Source organism: Sitophilus oryzae, unplaced genomic scaffold, assembly GCF_002938485.1.
Source record: "Sitophilus oryzae breed Bouriz unplaced genomic scaffold, Soryzae_2.0 scaffold_1175_pilon_pilon, whole genome shotgun sequence".
Classification (NCBI taxonomy): Eukaryota; Metazoa; Arthropoda; class Insecta; order Coleoptera; family Curculionidae; genus Sitophilus; species Sitophilus oryzae.
This window is the reverse complement of record NW_022145810.1, coordinates 215,802-234,854: the sequence shown is the minus strand read 5'-3', so window position 1 is coordinate 234,854 and position 19,053 is coordinate 215,802. Positions and strand designations below refer to the sequence as shown.

The 19,053-nt window shown below is 31.9% G+C and overlaps 1 protein-coding gene across 3 annotated transcripts; it reads left to right on the top strand.

Annotated features, from left to right (window-relative positions):
• Positions 1-5,164: 5,164 nt before the first annotated feature.
• On the top strand, positions 5,165-18,961 carry LOC115889268. 3 transcript variants are annotated; one of them, XM_030909220.1, is made up of 5 exons: positions 5,165-5,437; positions 13,025-13,217; positions 13,278-13,488; positions 13,544-13,752; positions 18,422-18,961. In XM_030909220.1, the coding sequence occupies exons 1-5, from the start codon at positions 5,168-5,170 to the stop codon at positions 18,895-18,897; spliced, it is 1,359 nt and encodes a 452-aa protein (XP_030765080.1). In that variant the 5' UTR covers positions 5,165-5,167; the 3' UTR covers positions 18,898-18,961. The 3 variants fall into 3 exon arrangements, with proteins under 3 accessions (XP_030765080.1, XP_030765072.1, XP_030765088.1); XM_030909212.1 differs by having other exon boundaries at positions 13,538-13,752; XM_030909228.1 differs by having other exon boundaries at positions 5,373-5,437; positions 13,029-13,217; positions 13,538-13,752.
• The last annotated feature ends 92 nt before the right edge of the window (positions 18,962-19,053 follow it).

The window sequence follows — 19,053 nt, the reverse complement described above, 5'->3', positions numbered from 1 at the left end:
CAAAAAGTAGAATATTATTTTATATTAAATGAGGTATTGTACTAACAATCAATTTATATTAATAACGGAGATTAAAAATAACAGAATAAATAGATCTTTTTTTTTTTTTATACTACAAAAATAAACTATAGAATACAACAGTATTTAAAAAAATAAATAAAAAGTGATGTTCCGGCCGAGATTCGAACTCCGGTCTCTCGCTTCCTAGCCCTACTCCTTATGCACTGCTCCACAGTAACTTGCTTAGCGATAATTCAATGACGGTATATAAACAAAAAAAACAGGTTTATAACAATATCTTGACGATTTGAACTGGCGCGAGGAGCGTGCTGACCAATAGCGCCTGTTATCACCTGTGACGTAGCGACCAACCTGCGCAATATCATACCTTGTATTCTTTGTACCATGCGGTGTACCTAAGATTTTTGATATGCTCCTTCCTTAGTCTTCTTATTCAAAGACTTTTGCGCTTTGGCGTAGACATGCGTAGAAGTGGTTTACTTTTATGCCTAGGCCAAAGAGTAGATAAGACAAGAGACGACAGTTCGCGCGGTACCTTTCATGTTTGAGTGGTGGGGAGAGTGACCTCGTCTCGCTTGTCCCTTTAAATTTTCGTAATTTTTTCGCGGGAAATTTGAAATAGACTATTATTAAAACTTGCCTGTATAGATTATAAATAGTTACTGTATGGGTAAAGAAATAAATAGAAACGAAAAAAAAATTAGTTTTCTAAATATTATATAAAATAAATTATAATTAGAAACATATTTGTCGGGGAATAAAGGTAATAAAAGCAATATTTTGTATATCGTTGGTAAACAAGATAAAGTGACCAAGTCGATTTGTAAGAAATGTTTTATTTACGTGTATTTTTTTACATATGGACTTTTGAACAAGTGTAAAATCACAGTGTGGAGTTTATGTACAAAAAAATAGAGTTGCTCAATTTTTTTTTAAATGTATTACAAGCGTGTGTAAAATCACAGTGTGGAGTTTATGTACAAAAAAATAGAGTTGCTCAATTTTTTTTTAAATGTATTACAAGCTTCTAACCATGTCTTCGATCTATTTAGTTTAATAACATAATTATATAGTATATTTCTATAAAAATACTTTTCAGGATCCTTTGGAAAAGAGTGAAATATTATGTTTGTCGAAGAATAAGACCTATTTTTGCAGTCTTCATAAGCACACACATTGCCACCATCTCGTCTTTTCCTGCTACTCGTGTCCTGTTCAGTATTCATATTTAACAATATTTACAAATTAGTACGCAACAAAAACGATACTAAAATTAAACCTTAAAAATTCTCAAAACGATAATATATCGAAAAACTCTGAAAACACACTTTAAAAAGGCAAAAATGCAAGAAAACAACTAATCAGATTTGTTTATGTTTAAGCCTGATTAGCGCAGCTGATTAGCGTCCTAAAATCGTAGGTTAGATTCTTGTTAAGATTAGATAAAATACGCCGTTGTCAGTACATTGCGAAAAAAGAACCTAAACCAACCTAAACTAAAAATTTACATTTCAGTATTAACATACGTTACTTATATCCTTATAATATTAATTTATTTTCAGAAAATCTTGTTTATTTTTCAAAGAAATATACTTGGCAATAGACAAAATGGGACTTGATGGGACCTTTAAATTTTAATATATCTGCGTCTCTCTCGCGAAATTCGACTTCTTTGTTCACTGTCGTCTCTTGTCTTATCTACTCTTTGCCTAGGCGTTAAAATTACTTTTTTATATTGTCAGTCACGTCGCAAAAATTAATACTTTTGTGACGTTTGAAAAAAAAAATATTAGCAATTTTATTTTTCTTTTTTATGGCTCTACTATTTTTCTTTTTTATGGTTCTACTTTTTTGATCTACGCGAGATGGTGTTATCAAAACCTGCCTCTAAATAAGTTTGATATGATAATATTAATGAGAAAAATAGACTCACAATTTTTTTGGCCATGTTTTTAAATAAAATGCACCTCTGTGCGCCGATCGTACAGTGCCTATCTATTCTGCTGTTATTTACGCGAATACGCAAATTGTGAAATTGCATATTAAGCTTATTGCACCATAAAGAAGGATCTGGTAGCCGCTTTAGGCCGGCAGGCTTTACTATTATACGATATCCAGGATTGTATACATTACTTTGTAACCATTAAACTAATTACAAGGCCCAAATAAGCCAATCTTTAGCCTAGCTGTGTACTTAGATGAAATGGTGTTATTAAAAAGTGGCTGTTAAATACTTTGTATAAAATTATTATACAATTTTAATTAAAGGATATCATGCCGGGTTAGTCTTAAATTTAAAACTGCAAATATTTTAGGGATAGTATATTATATATACCCATACAGCACATCAAATCACATTTACGATGTGTTTACATTATTAGATGTAGACACAGGGTGACACAATTCCCCCGATGTAAATATGCTACGTTTACACATTATAGTTTAACACGTATGCACAAAGGTTAAACGTCCGCCTCACAATGTAGCCATCTCCTCTTTTCCCTCCAAGCAGTTGGTTTATTAGCACGCTCATTCATCGAGCACTCTGTTGGACTTTGTTGTATTTTATTTCCAGATTAACAATCTCACCCTTAAATTTTATATGAAACTGATTATTGAATATTAAACATATCTGTATATCGATCCATCAATAACTTACCGAATATCAGTGTAAGAAGTTCTTTGATGTCTATCAGGAATAAAAGTCAGAAATAATTTTCACTCGATTTTTCCTCCACTTGACTTCAAAAGACACAAAACACACGTAATAATACGAATCAAAATGCATCATCTTCCAAAACGCAGGATATTTAACAAAAGTTGACACAAAATTATAACCTATAATTTGGCAAGACTTTGACAAGCGTCAAAAATGACAAAAATCTAAAGGCGAGTTCATACGCATCGGCGTCCGTTTGTCGTTCATCGTTCCGTCAAACCAATAAAACTAAAATACGTTCTGTCATTTTTTAAATAAACCAATAAAACTGGTTAAAAACAACGAGACACGACGTATGACGGATTTATATTTAAACCCATCCATAGATAACTTAAAAATTATTAGAAACTTTTTTTAGTAAAATAAATAGATTGGTATGGGACGTCATCTGCTTTTCTTCTGTCATCGTCTGTCGAAATCTTACCTGAGAAAAAAAACAGAGTATATCTAAAATAAGTTCATGCATGATCATTAGTAAGACAAGCGTCTTCCCAACATTTCATTATTTTAACATTGATACGGTATCGATTTTTTTTTAAATTATCGATATTTTTGCACGTGTTTACCATAAAAAAGAACTGGAAAAGGCTCTAGGCACGTCCAGGCAGGATCTACTTTTATAGAACAACTAACAGGCCCTGGGATGCGAGTTTTGCCGGCACCCAACTGGCATACTGAACGGAATCTTTTAATGGAACTATACATGGAAAGATATAAAAGGATGTGGAAAAAACTGGGTATAGCGATTGGAAGATTGGGCCATTTACAAGCCACCTTGGTGAAAAATAAAACTTACGAGTTGAAACGGATTGGGTATTGGATTGCAATAGTATTGAGTAGAATGGATAGTCATAGTCAGTAACTACAGTCAATTGTAAGTTAATATGCCAGGCAAATAAGTATAAAATAATACAACATACAAAATAAAGTAAGCAGAAAATGCTAGGCCGAAAGTTATCTATTAAAAAAGTCTGTCGAGGTCCTTTATCTCGGGAACACAAAACATCCCCTTTTAGAATTTTGACTTATATGTCATAAAATGAAAGTAAAAGAAGCACTCCACTTGAATTTGTTCGCGCACTAACTTCATGAAATATCGATCCCTATATTTTTTTTTGAATATTACCGAAACATTTTTTTAATTGTAATGAAATAGGTATATTAAAATTACATTATAATATTAAAAATTATAATAAAAAGTTTATTTTACAACAATTTTACATTGAATGGATTTTACAACACTGTAAAATCCATTCAATGTGTATGTCTCTTTACAAAAATTGTGACGACTGTATCGATATGTTTATGTTATGTGTGTGGATACCAATGTTGGATATTGGATTATTTTCTTCGATAAGATTTCAGAATGAAAATGATAAAATTGTAAAGGGAAAACAATAAAAATTAAAATAAAAACTAAAACAAAACGGCCGAAATCTACGTTCAAGTAATAAATTTTGATAAAGACCCTACCAGGTCGAAACGTCAATGAAATTTTTAATATAAAAACCCGTTTTTCTCATTTTTACCTGACCTAAAGTCCCTGGAGTTTATAATCATGGAGACAGGAGTTTATAATCATCTGCCCTGGAGTTTATAATCATCTGCTGATAATGCTAACATGGTTAGCGAAACGCGCGTCCAGTGTAAAAGTAAAAGTGTTTTGGTGTATTGTGGTGATTTAGTGTTTTTATTTTGCTGTGTAACACCAAAGGTTCCAACCCTCAACTGTAATCTGACCTAAAGCCAAGAAAAAATTAAATAAAATATATATTGAGAGGTCAAAGAAAAGAATAAAAAAAAACATAAAAAGTTTATATATTACATATAATTTAATTTTAATATACCTATTGTCACAATAAAAAATGTTTATATCAATACCCGATCGAAGGTTTATAAAAATAAAACAATTATTGATGATATTATAAATTATGTATTTTACATACCTATAAACTAAAAAAAACCTAAAAGGCAATTCGAATCTTTTCGGGGATTTGGAAAACGAAAAAATCTCCCATTTTTGTTGTCGCAATTTAAAATAATATTATAATATATATTAAAATAATATTAAAAAATAAAAAAAAATAAATAAAAAAAATAAAATAAAAAATAAATATTAAAAAAAAAATTAAATATTATTTTAAATTATAAATTTAAAATAATATTATTAAAATAATATTATAATATTATATTATATATTTAATTAGGAACGCTAATTCTTCTTCGCTGGTTTGTGTTCTGGGTCAAAAAAAGTCATTACAATTAAAAATTATGAATAATTAAAGTAAAAACAATACATCATTTGTAATGAAATCATAAAAATATAGTCTTTTTTAAATAAAAACAATACACCCAGTCTATATACGGAACAATATCGTGTGTCCACTAGACAGATCATACAATATTTGACAGTTTCTATCTGTCACAATGAAGTTCCTACTAAAACTTCTCTTAAACAACTTAATATTTTCAATTAGTATTTGTGTAGAAGACTATGTGCCGCTTATAACGAAAGAATGTCGGGAAAAAGACAGATTAATCAGTTCGAAGAAAGAAGATTTCTATGCGATTGTAGACGCTCTGGAAGGGCAGACTCTATTTCTACGGTGTAGATTCTGTAATGCGGAGGTTACTGATTCCCCTAAAAACTGGTATAAAGTTGATCAACTGGGTGTAACAGAACCATATGAAGTTAAGGTAAGAAATGTCGTTTTCTTAATATGATCATATTTTTCATATTTTTCTCTTCAATAGTTTAGAGCTTCATTCTATTTTTCTGTGACTACTAATAATATCAATATTACTGACGGGAAACTTCTTTACGCGCGCTGGGATTAAAAATTCATGGCCGTGACGCATGAGCACGATCGCGCAAAGGTCAAAAAACATTTGATTTAAAGTTAAGAAAATCATTACAATAAACTTGATACTCTACCTCTGTACCAATATCCTCCGGTTGTGTGCTAGGAAGTAAATTTTCACGCATATTTTCATTGATAGGTTTGTAGCTTCTGAATAACGGTCTAGGTAAAGCATCGAGCCCATTGGCTAGTTCAGAACTAGAATTATTATTACAACTCGCATTTTCATTGGAAGACTGTCATATTTATTTCAAGCCAATAATCAATGAGAATATTCGTATGATTTAACAAAATTACTGTAAATAAATCACTATAAATAATTAACAAATTAGTACTGGGAAGAAAGATGCCAAGAAGTCAACTTAGAAGCTGGAAACACAAAAGCAAATAAAGAATGGAAAATTATCAACGGAATGCGAAGGCAACATAATGATACTGCAGGGATGAATATTATTCCGATCGAGGATTGGAAGACTTATTATCAAAATCTGTTGACGGAAAATAGAACCGAATTCATACAAGATCATGAAAGTCATCCTGTTAATCCAACCGAATCTGAGCATCCAACACTAATAAGCTCTCCAGATGTAAATAAAGCCCTCCAACAAATGAAAAATGGCACAGCCCCAGGTTTGGGAAATGTTTCAGTAGAACTTTTAAAGGCTGTCCCCTCAGCAGTTTTGGAAATTCTGGCAGATATTTTTAGTAGATGTTTAAATGGAGAAGACCCGCCCAAAGAATGGAAAAAAGCGATTATTACGTCCATATTTAAGAAAGGGAGCCGACGCGACTGTGAAAAATATAGAGGAATTAGTGTCATTTGTACTGTTGCTCGACTCTATGGCAAAGTACTAAAACATAAGATAGAAGCACAAATAACGGAATCGGAAGAGCAAAATGGTTTTAGACCGGGACGCTCATGTACTGATGGCATTTTCACTCTTAAGCATCTAATCGAAAAAACGCTAGAAAGGGGAAGGACGGTCCACTTGACATTTATTGATCTACAGAAGGCATACGATACAGTCCCACTGAGTAAGTTGTGGGTGTCAATGCAAAATTTTAGTACCAGTAGTTGGTATGTCCAAGCAACAAGAAAATTATACGAGGGTTGCAGTAGCACAGTTAAACTTGGAAACAATATTTCTTAAGAATTTCTTGCGAATAAGGGCTTAAGACAAGGGTGTTCATTAGCACCAACTTTATTTAAAGTATATTTGGAGGAAGTACTGAAGTGTTGGAAGATGAAATGCCGTGGAATGGGAATCCCAGTAGGAAAAGACACTTTATATACCTTACTCTTTGCCGACGACCAGGTCTTGATAGCGGGAGACAGAGACGACTCCAGTTATATGTTTAGAAAACTGCATGAGGAATATTCGAAATGGGGCCTAACAATAAACACAAAGAAGACGGAGTACATGGTAGTGGGTGATGACGAACGTGAGGATTTGGATGTAGGAATCGGCACAATTAAAATGTCTGTACATTTAAATACTTGGGCGTCACTTTTACAACAAATGGAAAAAAGCACTCAAGATATTGCAAATAAAGTTGGTCAAGGAAAAAGAGTTATCGGTCAACTTAACTCGTTGTTGTGGAGTGACAAAATTTCCCAAAAAACAAAAATTCTACTTTATAAAGCCATTGTAGAGAGCATTACCACTTATGGCGCTGAAACGTGGGAGCTAAACAAAATAGAGAAAAATAAGTTGCTGTCTCTTGAAATGGATTTTGGGCATTTCAAGACTGGAAAATATCTCAAATCAAAGAATACGAGAAATTATAGGAGAAAAAGAAACTATTCTCGACGCCATTGACGGCAAAATACTAAGTTGGTACGGACACCTCCAACGAATGGATGATAACCGATGGCCGAAAAGAATTCATTCATGGACAACAAGCGAAAGGCGGAAACGTGGAAGACCACCTCGAAGATGGAAGCAGGGCGTAGTTGACGCTATGAATTCTAGGGGCCTCCAGGAACAAGACTGGACAGACAGAAATATGTGGAAGTTGAGAAGCGGGAGACGACGAATGTCGGAAAAATCCGCAATATATACAGGGTGTTTCAAAACAAATGCGAAAAACTTTAGGGGGTGATTCCTTGTTCAAAATAAAGGGTAGTTTGCTTTATAAACGTTGGGTCAAAAGTCAACCATTAGGGAGATATCGCGGTACAAAGATGGCGGAAAAATAATGTTTTTATTTTTTATCTTGAAAACGAAAAGAGATAGACTAATGAAATTTTATGGAAGCATTACTGTTATGAAAACACACTTTCAGGTAATTTTTTTACTTTTTTTAAAATGAGTGGAAGGGGTTGAAATAAACTACCCCTATCATTCTTGTTAACGAAATTTAAAGAAAAATCTTATCAAACACATGCAAATGCCTTAATTTGGATAGTTTAGTTTGTTTAGAAACTTTTTTACCTCTTGTGTTTTTTTGATAAAACTCGCCGATTGGAAATTAAAAAATAAAATGTAAAGCATTACATGTCAGGACAAAAAACATTTTTAGATTAAGAATCTAGTGATAATAACGATAATAATAATCATCTAGATAATAACGTATTGCAGTAGAGTAATGTCAAATAAAATAATATTAGGAACATCCTAAAAGTAATAGCGACCGACTAGATTTTTTCCTAAAAAATTACAGCAGCCCACTAGATTCTTTATCAGAAAATGTTTTTTGTCCTGACATGTAATGCTTTACATTTTATTTTTTAATTTCAAATCGGTGAGTTTTATCAAAAAATACAAGAGATAAAAAGTTTCTAAACAAACTAAACTATCCAAATTAATTTTTTTGCATCTGTTTGCTAAGATTTTCTTTTTAAATTTCGTTAACATAAGTATGATAGGGGTTTTGTTTCAACCCCTTCCACTCATTTTAAAAAAGTGAAAAATTACCAGAAAGTGTGTTATCATAACAGTAATGCTTCCATAAAATTTGATTAGTCTATCTCTTTCTAAACAAACTAAACTATAAAAACATAATTTTTTGCCATCTGTTTACTAAGATCTTCCTTAAATTTCGTTAACAAGTATGACCCAACGTTTATTTCAACCCCTTCCACTCATTTTGAAAAGTGAAAAATTACCAGAAAGTGTGTTATCACCTTTTTTTGAACAAGGAATCACCCCCTGAAGTTTTTTCGCATTTGTTTTGAAACATATGTATATATATATATATATATATATATATATATATATATATATATATATATATATATATATATATATATATATATATATATATATATATACAGGGTGTCCCAGAAATGAGTGCAGATATTTTAACTGGTAGTATAGTTCAACCCCAGAAACACGCCTATGAGGTTTTTTTTATGAAAAAAAATGTTGAAAATTTTATATTTTTCTTGACATTTTCCGGAAAATGTTGAAAAACTTTTGAGTGCCACTGTTCACTCCCCGGGAAATTCGTTTACCGGGCACAGAGAGTGTCGGAGAGAATGCAACGTTGCCACCTCCTACCATACCCACATTCTGCATGTTTATCTATAAATTCAATTATTTTAAGTTGCTACAGAAAAAAATACGAAAATTAATTTTATTCATATTAGTGTAGATTGCTCTACTAATTGTAGAGAAACGCGCAATATTTTAAATACTTTTACAGTGGAGTAAACTGAAAAATAAATCTTAACAATTAGCTTCTTTTTTCGCCATATTAGGAAATATTTTCAATCGTTTCAATAAACAATTATAACCTTTAATGTTTAGTTAGAGCTTACCCTTTTAATGAAAGTGTTTTTATCTAGCACATACAGGGTGTCCCAGAAATAAGTGCAAATATTTTAACTGGTAGTATAGTTCAACCCCAGAAACACGCCTATAAGGTTTTTTTTGAAAAAAAAATGTTGAAAATTTAAAATTTTTCTTGACATTTTCCGGGAAATTTGAAAAAACTTTTTAGTGCCTTGCAGTGTTGTAACCTCCTATGTTATCCACATTCTACATAGTTCTACATTTATAAATTCATAGAAAATTTTCTACTCAAAAATTAAGAATGTTAAATTTTTATCAGTGCTCATTATTAATAATTATTATAGAAAAACACATTAATTATTTTTAGTACTTACCCTTTCAATGAAAACTTAACAAAAACCACCGAAAATTAACTAAAACATTACGTTTATGACGTTTACGAAAATGATTCATTATATTATTCACAACCAGGTCACAAAAAAGAAATTCCTAAAATGTTTATCGTAATTTAGAATTCAATATTTGTTTTCTTTCATGTTTCTCTGTTTTATTTGAACCACTGATTTACAAAACACCTTGAAAAGCGCACATTACTTTGAATACCTCTCTTATCGCTACTTTACGAACTACTTTCAATTTAAGACATGTTTCACTCAACAATTTTAAATACGTATTTTGTTTTTTCGCTATTTTTTCGATGTATTTTGACAGCCCGACCGTCGCGCGTTGGCCAAGAGTGCCACGTGTGAACTGGTCCTTTGAGCCGCGCCGTCGTGGCAGGCTTGCGTCAGACGACGATGTTAAGCAACGTTGCCGTAGTTACAACAATTTCAAATTCAAGAGATTCGAAGCAATCAAATTTGTATTAAATTTTAAAAATAAAACAGAGAAACGTGAAAGGAAACAAACAAAACAAAAATGAATTGATTATTCGTCGGGCTGTTTTCGATATATTGAATTCTGAATTACGATAAACATTTTAGAAATTTCTTTTTTGTGACCTTATCAATAATCAATTCTTTTGTGTTTTGTTTGTTTCCTTTCATGTTTTTCTGTTTTATTTTTAAAATTTAATAAGAATTTGATTGCTTCGAGTGTCTTGAAATTGTTGAAACTACGGCAACCTCGCATGACGCAAGCTCGACACGCCGGCGCGACAAAGAAGCAGTGAGCAATTACCAACCAGTGATGCGTGGCTGTCTTGGCCGACGGTTGGACTGTTGACGGAATTGTCGAAATACATCGAAAAAATAGCGAAAAAGCAAAATACGTATTTAAAATTGTTGAGTGAAACATGTATTTTCTTTAGATTGAAAGTAGTTCGTAAAGTGGCGGTAAGACAATAATTCTCAACATTTATTCATTCAGAAAGATATTCAAAGTAATGTGTAATGTGTGCTTTTCAAGGTGTTTTGTAAATCAGTGGTTCAAATTGTGATAAAGCCTATACGAAAATAATGTGTTAAGTTAAAAATGGGGACTGTTATTTTAGCAGTTTTTATAATAGCACGTACAAGTAAAGCAGCACAATGAAGTGTATTTTAGTTAAGTGTGTATCGAAAAAGAGAACTGTCGCAGTTACATCGATCTGTCATAAGTATCTTTTTTAATGTTGGGTAAGTTTTTTTAATTTAACTTTTAAAAATTTAACTTTTAATTTATTTTATGTAATAATATCACAATCTTAAAAATGTAATGCATCTCTGCAAACTCCTCAGGTGTTGTGATTTTATGACTTACTTGTAAACATATACTTTCTTGTCCATATGGCAACACAGTGCGCCGAATTAACTGAAATCCGGGTTTGATCCGGGTAATTGGATGTAGTTGGCAATACCTGCCGGCGGTTCTCAAAATGTTGCGATTATATTTTTAAATTTTCAAAGTTAAATAACTCAGTTATTTTCAATTTATTTTAAAAATGGTAAAGAGAAAATATGTTTATTTTGACCAGATCTACCACCTCTTAAAATATCTGCACTCATTTCTGGGACACCCTGTATATTAAGCATTTGCATAAATCTGTGTATTTTGGGTGGTATTCAAGCTACTTTCTCTCTGTCTTTATTCCTACAAGAGGAATGTAGTGGTCAGGTGATGTGTGAGGTTTGTCTCCATAAATCCCTGTCTTGTGCTTCACGCACAAGCGTGTGCAGTGGCTTGTGGGTGATTTTTGATAGCTGGTCTATCCATCGGGAGGGCGAGCGGCCTCTTGGTCTTCTTCCTGGAACCTTGCCCTGTATAATGAGTTTTTCCATACAGTCAGTATCCCTCCGCATAACGTGACCGAAATATTTAAGTATACGTGACTGTATAGAAGTTGAGAGGCGTTCTGTGATGTTCAGTTCTTGGATTATGGATTCATTGGTTCGCCGGGCAGTCCAGGAAATTCCGAGCATTCGTCGCCAACAGTACATCTCAGTTGCGTCAATTTTTTTCATTTCTGACTGTCTCATTGTCCAGAACTCGGAGCCATATATTAATATAGTGTTAGAAATATGATTATATAAACAAAATTGATTTATTTTTTTGGGGGAGAGATAAGCACGGACCGCTGTCGGTCGTGGCAGTGTGATGAGATACTTCGGCACGGTCGTTTGAACGCTGTCTGTGTTTATTTCCTGACGTACTATTTGTGATTTATAGTTGATTAAATGTGCTGAATCGTAGTGTATTGGAAAGGTTCTGTGTTTTTATTATTTAATTGTTCAAATCAGAAGTGGGATTGTACTTACACCACAATAAGCTTTTGAGTGGCATGGTAAAACTTGGAGGATGCATTTGAATAAGATAAGTACACAGTTTCTAATTAGGTTTACAAATCGAAAGTATTGGTTGCCTGTTTGTGGCTTTGGAAGAGTACGAAAAGTTAATAGGTCAGTTAATTAGTAATCAATAATAAAGTAAATTTTTAAAGAAAATGAGTCATTGCCATTTTAGATTGAGCATTGCAACATTTATATTAAGCAGTTGGAACATTTAGCAGTTTTAGAGCACAAACAGATAGCCTGTATAATGTTACGGAGGGAAATATTACAATTATTATTATTAAAACAAGTATTTTCTGCATTATTTCATACCGATTTTTAAGTTTAATTAAGTTTTTATAGTCTGAAATTGTCTGAATAAGTTTTAATGATCTGTTTATTACTGGTAAATACATTGGTACTCCCAGAATGGTGGTTTAAAATATCAGTCACACCGTTTAAATTTTGAATAAGTTTTTCTAATTGCATAACACATAGCAATACAGGAAAGTTTTTGTCAAAAAAAAATATTAATCGGTATTTATTCAGGCAAAGTGATAAATATTGTCGCTTTTGATAAGGCTGCTGTTGTTTTTTTTTTACTTATTCCGTGCAGGTTAAAATAGTTTGTTTATTGTTTATAATTTGAATAGATCTTTTAACGATGTTTTGTTCATTATAGTCAGGGCTTTGGTATAAACATTATATTAAAAACAAATTTGAATATTTTTAAAAATCAATATTTTTGAGGAAGTCAGAATGGGCGAGCGCTTTACGGAAAATTCCAACAATGATAAAATCCTCATAATAATGTAATGTTGAAATAATCCTTTAATTTAATAGTTATTAGTAAGAAGTTTCACACACACACTTCAAATATTAGAAAATTAAAAATTAGATTGCTCACACAATTTTTTCAATATATTCTAATTTTGGTAGATAGATATGGGAAATGATATAAATCAAAACAGAATTTCAGTCAACCATAAACACAGTTTGATAATAAAAAATATTTCCGCTCAAGACGCAGGATTTTACTACTGTGTACACTACGAGGATCAAACAAATAACGAAAAATTTAATTATCTAGTTGATATTGTGGTTAAGGAAAAAGCTGTGGCTGTAGAAACTGGTATATTAATTAAAAAATGTGTCCTTTTTGTGTAACTTTTTTTAAATAATTTTTTTTTAGGTAATATTACAGCTTGGGCTAAATATCAAGAAAATTACTTTTTTTCGATAAACAATTTATTCAAAGAATCTTCTGGAACAGAATTTGTCTATATCAGAGACCAGCTACATATATCTATGGAATTAATCACTCAATGGGCGCCGTGGAGCAAGTGCCAAGTTTGTGGTAGACCTCAAGGAAATGGCATTATGAAAAGAAAAGGTATGTGCAGGTATATAACTTTTTTAAAAATGTTTTGGTCTTCTATTATAATTACGAAGTTTTAGGATAAAATTAGGTGTTATGTCAGTATTACCCGGGAATTTGTCAGCTGGTGAATTGTACCTGTTCAAAGCGCCAGCAGTGTCGTGTAGGTCGACAAAATTACAAAGAATGTTTCCTCAAATCAGTAACTTAACGAGTGTTATTCCTGATTTTGTACAGGACGATAGATGTGACGGAATATGTAACCCAGATGCTGAAGGTGTGAATAAAGGTATTTCCAACTTGCATTTCTGCTTAACGTATATGTAAAACACTATGTTTGCTATTGTCTGAATGTTGCCTTTTGAAAATGAATAAAAAATTACCAAAAATGGTCAATTTTATAATAGCAATAAGTATACAGGGTGCGTCTCAAAAGTGGCTAACCCCTATAACTTTTTTATTTTTTTTCAGATGAAAAAACGAGATTTGGTATGTTAGTATATGACATAAATTTGCACTGATTGACTTATTCAATTGTTTTTTGTCACTTCCTGTTTCACCGGAAATGACTACAACTTTTGGGCATTTTTATATGGCTTTATAAGATTGAAAATAGATATAATTTTAAGAGTTATAAAATATTAAATACTTGACCTTTGACCAGTGTGTGAGATGATCAAAATTTTAAAATTCAACATTGTTCATGATTAAACATCAACAAAAAAATCGTTTACCGCATATAGGGTTCTCTCCAGTAAGTATGATTTCAGAGCTTTGCGAAATGAAGAATGAAAGTGACTTGATATTCAAAGGCAGATGATTGTATATTTTTTTGGCATTGTACAGTATTTAGAACTTTTAACTAGTTCTGAGCTCGAGGTTGGCAGATAAAGATCGTGCTCCGCATTCCTAAGTGGATAGTTATGAGATGGCATTTCGGGAATAGCAGATATGTGCTTGCCGATTAAGCAAACGGATTCAAAAATGAATAAAGAGGAAGAGTCAGTATTTTGAAATTTTTAAAGAAATTCTGGCAGTGAGTTCTACTGTTCAGTCCCAATAAATATCGAACTGCTCTCTTTTGAAGTCTGAAAATACGATTAAATTTTTTTACGAATAATTTGGTACCACACACTCGGTAGTTTGAGTCAAATTGTCGTTATGAATCGCATGTTACAATTTCAAATAAACCATATACGAAACTGTAAAAAGTTGACATATGATATGTCATTCTTTTCATAGTGTTATTTTCTTCCCATAAAGCAGAAATATAACGAGGATGCCATTTAAAAATCAAAAATTGTAGTTATTTCCTGTGAAACAGGAAGTAACCAAAAACAATTGAATACCTAAATCAATCCTAATTTATGTCATATAAACCAATCTCGTTATTTTGTCTGAAATACTCGTAATACCAAATCTCTTTTTTTTTGTCTGAAAAAATAAAAAAAAGTTATAGGGATGAGCCACTTTTGAGACGCATCCGGTATAATATTTTAAATGCTTCCTATAAATTCTTTTAAAATTTCCTATAAGTTCTGAAATTTTTATAATTTTATTGTAATGTTTATATGGGATGGATTTTTTGAAAGCCTTAAATATGAGTAAGAAATAAGCCATTTTTAATGTTTTTAAACACCCTAAGGACCATTTTTTCTGAGATACAGTATGTATCCCATTAGATAACTGTTAATGGTAGCAACCTTTAGGTATTTCACTTTTAGGGGTGCATCAAAAAAAATTGTTTTTTTAGTAATAATAATAATAGCTCCCGTATATAGCGTTTAACGCCTTGGGAGTAGCAAGGTACAGCTTGCCATGCTAGAGCCGTTCGGTATACAAGGAAGGTAATGTGGCTAGCACTACGCTTCAACCGCCTATTATTACCTCAGGATTGTGAATCTCAAGTACTCATTTAATGCTGAATCGACCTATGTACCCAAACTATTTTTATTTTTATAAACATAGTCGGCTGATGAAATGCCGGGTGTGGGATTCGAACCCACTACCTTGAGATTGGTAGACGAGAGCCTGTACCTCTACGCCACCGGGCACCCTTTTTAGTTACCGTGAAAATATCGTTTACGATGATGAAAAAGAAATTATGGTAAAAAAAATTCAAAAAGTTGTACACTTGATCAACATTACGAAAAATAGGATACTTTATGTTTTGAGATGATTTTTTTTTCTTTGGTAATAAAATATACAAAAATTGTAGAAGTTATCATATACGATTTGAAGGAGAATTTTAACCTTCAATAACTTTCAAATGAGCCGATTAAAGAAAAAATCATGTCGGACCTTTTTTGAAGAATTTCCTTCAAAAATTTGTATTGATTTTTACAATACTCTGATTTGGGATGGAAAATCACGATAATACAGCTCTGTATATTATTATTAAGAGCTTAAGGTTTAACAGATTTTTTTTCATCATTATTTTTTTTTGGTACACCCTTCTAGGTATAGGCATAGACAAACAAATATAAAGAGACTGGCAAATTAAATGGCAAAGAGAGGGACAACGTTCCCGTAGCGCAACTCAGAACGCAAAATTTCGTTCTATTTATGTTGATCTGCGCATTGCGTCTATTGGGCCCACTATCTCATTCTAATATAACAAGAGAGAAAGAAGCAGCCATATCAAACGTAATTTCTAAATAGAAATTAGAATAATCGTTTTCGTCATCATGACAACCAAGATGACAACATCATGACAATTCGTCATGTTTGTTAATTTTTCTTTTGGTGATTTACTTTTTTTTCTAAACTCTCCATTTTATTGACTTATGAATATGGATAGGGAACAAATTCCTTTGTTCCATATAGGTATTTATATTTTGTTACTTATAATTTTAGGTTATACTATTTGTTATTTTATTTGCTGCAGGAGCCAGTATCATCTATTTTTTATATGTATTGGTGCCCCCTTTCTCTGATAGATATGTTAAAGACACCCGGTAAAATAAAAGTAAGTAGTTATATTTATCATCTTATTAAGAAAAAAGTAGAAGTAGTAATGTCAAAAATATTTCAAGCTCTCTTAACATAACAAATTAATACAATTAGTTTTTTTCATTTTTTGGGTAGGTAGTTTATAGCTGGTTTATAGTAACCAGAAACTTTATTAATATACCTATTTTACTTTTGTTTTAGGATTAAAACTGGACTTGAAAATGGTCGAGGATCATGATTCTCGTAAAGTCTTCTTGCTTGGATATTCACTTTGTTATTGCAATAAGGCAGTTTTATCGAAAATGAGATTTTTAATGCCTTTTAAAAAAATTGGCCGATCGTTTCCTGCAACAGTCAGTTCTTCTGCATTTAAAATTGGTAGGTGGGTGGAATAAACACTGTTATTTTTTGTTATTATATTATAAAAAGTTTATTTATTTTTATGTATAAATAAATATGTTTATAAAACAATAAAATTTTTGCTTTTTTTATAATTTCCCTTATAATAGTAGTATTCTTTCGTTCTGAAAGAAACAGCAAATTTTCACTTACATTGATTTATTCCCTACACCACGTTCCCTTTACGTGGTATAGGGAATAAATCAGTTTAAGTGAAAATTTTCTGTTTCAGAATGAAAGAATACTACTAATAATGTCTAATTTAAATTTTCCGCCAGCCAGAATGTGCGATAATATCTTACAATACGTTTTATACATATCTCTTTCTTTTTCATATGAAGCACACCTAATAAAGAAAGATAGCAATAAAGACGTATGTCCTGCCATGATCCTGCTAATTGGTTTCAAAATTGTTATTCTGAGTTGCGCTAAGGGAACGCGGTCCCACTCTTTACCATGAGATTTGTCAGTCTCTTTTTATTTGTTTGTCTATGGGTACATAGGAGTTCCGCGTGCTTAACATAACCACTAACTCCATACGAGTAGATCACCTAGATCATATATAGTATACCCTAGATCATATATACCTACTTACGTGCATAAATCAACGCCATAAGTTTAGCATTAAAAAATATGTATCCAACATCACGACATTCCATTTTCAAATAGGGTCTAGATTTTAAATTTCTAGGGTAAATTTCTATAGGGTCTAGAAAGTACAAATTATACCCACATTATTATGGAAACCAACTTTTCATTGTCATCATAATATTGTCATAATCTTGTCATAATGAAATGTCATATGGTCATAATCTTTTTTCCATTGTGTAACGAGGCTTTTTTGCGTTTTTTATTTTAAAAATTGTATTTTTTATCATTTACATCAATTATATTTCTATCATTTTTCGTTGGACTTTCTAAATACTCGTAAAAATGACTAGAAAGTGTGTGGAAGTTCTAATATAAAGGTCCCTGAATTATATTTTCATAGGCAAGTAAAGTATTCAGTTGTTTTTATATTAAATAGAAAAACAACTGAATACTTTATATGCATGTGGTTTAATAGCTTACTTTGGGTTTCTCTTATTACCGATTCTGAACCGTCCTAGAACTGTGATGCGTATGCGCAGAAGGAAATATGAACACATTATTTTATTTTCAGGACGGTTCAGAATCGGTAATAACAAGAACCCGAACAAAGCTAATATAAATTTTATATTAAACCACATACATATTTTCTGGTTAGATTTCCTAAGAATATTAATATTCGTACGGAGTTGCTAAACGTATTTTTTATATAATTTAACTTTTGTGACAGTAAACATACAATTTATTGTTCAAATATATGCATTTTACAAATTGAAATTTTAAAATTAATGTTCAAATTTGGCGCGTGGACGCTAGGTCCTCTACAAGGATAGATAGAGTAGAAGCACCGCGTGTGCAACAAAAAACGAAGATAAATGGAATTCGTTGATATGTTTGCGACAGTTTCCAAAGTGATATACTTATCCACGTAAGTATATATGATCTAGGACTATAACGCGGTAATTTTAACCTGCGTCCTCCCTAACCTAATCAAAACTTTAATAATATAAATTTCGCAGGTTGGAAAGTGGGAAAAGGCACCGGCTTCAAATATCGCAAGCGCTTAGTTCTGGCCGAGCACTCCCACCTAACTTTCGTGTGTCCGGAATCCAGCCTGGATAACAGCGTGGTCTGGAAGAGGAACGGGATGACGCTGAAACGAGGGGACAACTCGAATCCACACGTCATGGTGGATACTTTTAACAGTTTGTATCTTGTTGACGTAACGCCCTTTGATAAAGGGAATTACAGTTGTTACGTGGATGATATTCGGATGCAACAAATTATCGTGTTTGTGTTTTCGAAAACGAAGCTTTTGACGAAAGAACTCGTGAGATATCTTATTTATTTAGGTTATATATTGTTTCTGTCGTCGTTTTGTTACTGTGGGGGTTTGATAGTGACCTGTCAAAGGAGACACTTGTTTAAAACTTACAAAGAATTGAAGGAGGAGGAAACAACGAAGAGCGAAGAAGATACTGTTAATTTGATATAAATTTCTTCGAAATTTTCGAAATATTTAGAATTTTCAAGTTCAAAAACTGCTTTCGAAATAAACTTCTAACCACAAAAATGAAATGTCTGTGTTTTTACAAATAAAATAACCTTGTTTTTTGTTCTATATCAGCATACTATGTCCGATACTACCATC